The sequence below is a fragment of the Nannospalax galili genome, unplaced genomic scaffold (genome assembly GCF_000622305.1).
Source record: "Nannospalax galili isolate Female #2095 unplaced genomic scaffold, S.galili_v1.0 scaffold1716, whole genome shotgun sequence".
In the NCBI taxonomy this organism is placed as follows: Eukaryota; Metazoa; Chordata; class Mammalia; order Rodentia; family Spalacidae; genus Nannospalax; species Nannospalax galili.
The window spans coordinates 110,253-113,724 of NW_008337158.1; the positions used below are offsets into that span (position 1 = coordinate 110,253).

The 3,472-nt window shown below is 51.3% G+C and overlaps 1 protein-coding gene across 1 annotated transcript; it reads left to right on the plus strand.

The window, feature by feature from the left end:
• Nucleotides 1–217: 217 nt before the first annotated feature.
• On the plus strand, nt 218–3,089 carry LOC115070225. Its single transcript, XM_029563167.1, has one exon. The coding sequence runs from the start codon at nt 218–220 to the stop codon at nt 2,225–2,227; it is 2,010 nt and encodes a 669-aa protein (XP_029419027.1). The 3' UTR covers nt 2,228–3,089.
• Nucleotides 3,090–3,472: the final 383 nt, after the last annotated feature.

The following is a 3,472-nucleotide window of genomic DNA, read 5'->3' on the forward strand; positions in this document are numbered from 1 at the left end:
CACCAACAAGCCTTCGACCACATAAAGAAGGCCTTGTTGGAGGCTCCGGCTCTTGGCCTGCCTGATCTGACAAAGCCATTTGAGCTGTATGTTGATGAAAAGCTGGGGTACGCGAAAGGGGTCCTGACTCAAAAAATTGGGGCCGTGGAGACGCCCCGTAGCCTACTTGTCAAAGAAACTAGACCCAGTGGCTGCCGGCTGGCCCCCTTGTCTGAGAATGGTGGCAGCGCTGGCAGTCCTGGTCAAAGATGCCTTTAAGTTAACCCTGGGTCAGCCTCTTTGTGTTCGGGCCCCCCACGCTCTTGAGTCTCTCATCAGACAGCCCCCGGATCGGTGGCTCTCGAATGCCCGGATGACTCATTACCAGGCTTTGCTCCTGGACACTGACCGCATCCAGTTCGGACCCCCCGTCGCTCTCAATCCTGCAACCCTGCTGCCCACCACAGAAGAACCTGACCCTCGGGATGACCATGACTGTCATCGGGTTCTGGCCGAGGTTTTTGGCACCCGACCAGATCTCAGCGATAAGCCACTGGAGAAGGCAGATTACACCTGGTACACAGACGGGAGCAGTTTCCTCGAAGGGGGTCAGCGCCGAGCTGGGGCGGCAGTCACCTCAGAGAGCAAGGTAATATGGGCAGAGCCTTTACCAGAGGGGACATCGACGCAAAAGGCCGAGCTGGTGGCCCTGACGCAGGCCCTGCGGTTGGCAGAAGGTAAGAAGCTGAACGTATATACTGACAGCCGATACGCCTTCGCTACGGCACACATCCACGGAGAAATTTATAAAAGAAGGGGGCTCCTTACTTCAGGAGGAAAAGAAATAAAGAACAAAGCTGAAATCATAGCGCTCCTAGATGCTCTGTTCCTGCCAAAAGAACTCAGTATTATGCATTGCCCGGGACATCAGAAAGGAAACCAGCCAGAAGCAAAAGGAAACCGGCTGGCCGATCAGACAGCCAGGGAGGCTGCCATGAAGAGTCAAGTACTAACCACGAGAATCGTCCCCGAACAAAAGAGAGACGAGGCCATTAGAAGCTATTCCCAGGAAGACAGAGAATTACTTAAGAAAATGGGAGCCCTCAGTGATCCAGAGACTGGGTATTGGGAATATCAGGGAAAGACAGTTCTACCTCAAAAATCAGTAGAAGACCTCCTAGATGAACTTCACAAATGGACCCACCTAGGAGTCTCCAAAATGAAAAAGCTGATCGAGCGGGAAGAAACAATCCATTATCTGCTAAACAAAGATGCCATCCTACAAAGAATTGTTAAGAACTGTAAGGCCTGTGCCCAGGTAAACTGGGGCAAAAATAAAGCTTCAGGAGGGGTCAGACAAAGAGGCCACAGGCCAGGAATTCATTGGGAAGTTGACTTCACCGAGGTCAAACCAGGAATGTATGGCTATAAATATTTGTTAGTTTTCATTGACACTTTTTCAGGATGGCCAGAAGCCTACCCGACCAAGCAAGAAACTGCAAGGGTGGTATCCAAGAAGCTATTAGATGACATCTTTCCCCGATTTGGGATGCCTCAGGTAATAGGGTCAGATAACGGACCAGCCTTCGTCTCCCAGGTAAGTCAGAAGGTGGCCAGGTTACTGGGGATTGATTGGAAATTACATTGTGCTTACAGGCCCCAGAGTTCAGGTCAGGTAGAGCGAATGAATAGAACCATTAAGGAGGCTCTAACTAAATTCTCGCTAGCAACTGGCACTAAAGACTGGGTGACTCTACTGCCCTTGGCATTATACCGGGCCAGGAACACTCCTGGACCTAGTGGGTTGACCCCATTTGAAATCTTGTATGGAACCCCCCCACCAGCAGTTTCTTTCCTGGACCCTGATATCTCTAACTTTGTTGATTCACCTTCCCTCTTTGCTCACCTGAAGGCACTCCAGCTGGCTCACCAAGAGATCTGGAAGCCTCTAGCTGCAGCCTATCAGGATGCTATTGACACTCCTATTGCACCCCACCCCTTCCAGCCCGGGGACGTTGTCTGGGTACGGAGGCATCAGAGTCGGAGCCTAGAACCACGCTGGAAAGGACCCTACACCGTCCTGCTGACAACCCCTACCGCGCTCAAGGTAGACGGCATCACTACTTGGGTCCACGCTTCACACGTCAAGGCCGCGAACCCAGAACACAGGGAACTACTCGGCAGGGAGAGATGGCGGCTGACCCGGACGCCCAACCCCCTAAAGATAAGACTGGTCAAAGAAAAATAATAATCCTGTTACTCTGGGTAAATCTATTTACTTATGAATTTGCTCCCAGTGATGGGAGCCCCCATACAGCTGTGCCAACTACCTGGCAAGTAATTAATCAAATGGGCATTGTAGTATTTGAGGTCCAAAAAGAGGCACCAAAAGACACATGGTGGCCCATATTGTACCCAGATTTGTGCAAATTAGCTTTAGGGGTACAGGAGCCTTGGGACTTAGAAGGAACCCACGATACTGAAAAGGCACCCAGCATGGCGAGTCCTCCTGGGAGGCTGGGACTGGACCCATGGGGAGGATGCGGCCCTCCTGAACACCGGGCCATGTTGCGTACCTTAACCTTTTATGTCTGCCCAGGCTTTCACAGGGCTGTGTCTCTCAATCCTAAGTGTGGAGGGGGGGGCATTTCTTTTGCAAAAACTGGGGGTGCGAAACCACCGGAGATACTTGGTGGAATCCGTCCTCATCATGGGATTACATCACTGTAAAAGCAAATTATTCTCATGGGACTTTTGAGGAGTGGAAAACTACTCATAAACAGGCCTGTGAGGGAAAATGGTGCCACCCCCTCTGCATAGACTTTACAAGTAAAGGTAAAGTGTCATCCCTAAATTGGGACAAAGGATATACTTGGGGAATTAGGTTATATAAAGAACGAGAAGATGATGGCCTCCTTTTTACGATTAAAAGAGTTATGTCTCCCCCACCTGCAGTAGCCATAGGTCCCAACCCAGTCATCAGTAACCAACAACCAGCTTCCCTTCCTTTACCTGCTTTGGTGCCCTCACAAACCCCAGAGACCAATGACTCTGCCAGTCTACCTGACTCTGCCAGTCTGCCTCCCACCACATACCCTGGAACAGGTGACAGGCTCCTGAACCTCGTCAGGGGAGCATTCCAGGCATTGAATCATTCAGAGCCAAATAAAACTAAAAATTGCTGGCTCTGTCTGAACCCGAGCCCCCCTTACTACGAGGGCATAGCCGTCCAAGAAAACTTCTCAGTAATACCTGCGAACTCTGCTACCCCCCTCGCCTGCACCTCTTCCACCCACACGCTCACCCTGTCTCAGGTTACCTCGACAGGCACCTGTATCGGGAAGGTGCCCGCTGGATTTAAACATTGCCTTAAGAATAACTCCTCCCTTTCCCTCCAGGCCAACGCATACCTAGTGCCCCCTAATGGCGCCTACTGGGCATGCAGCACAGGACCGACTCCTTGTGTCTCGCTCTCTGCTCTAAATCTAACCCA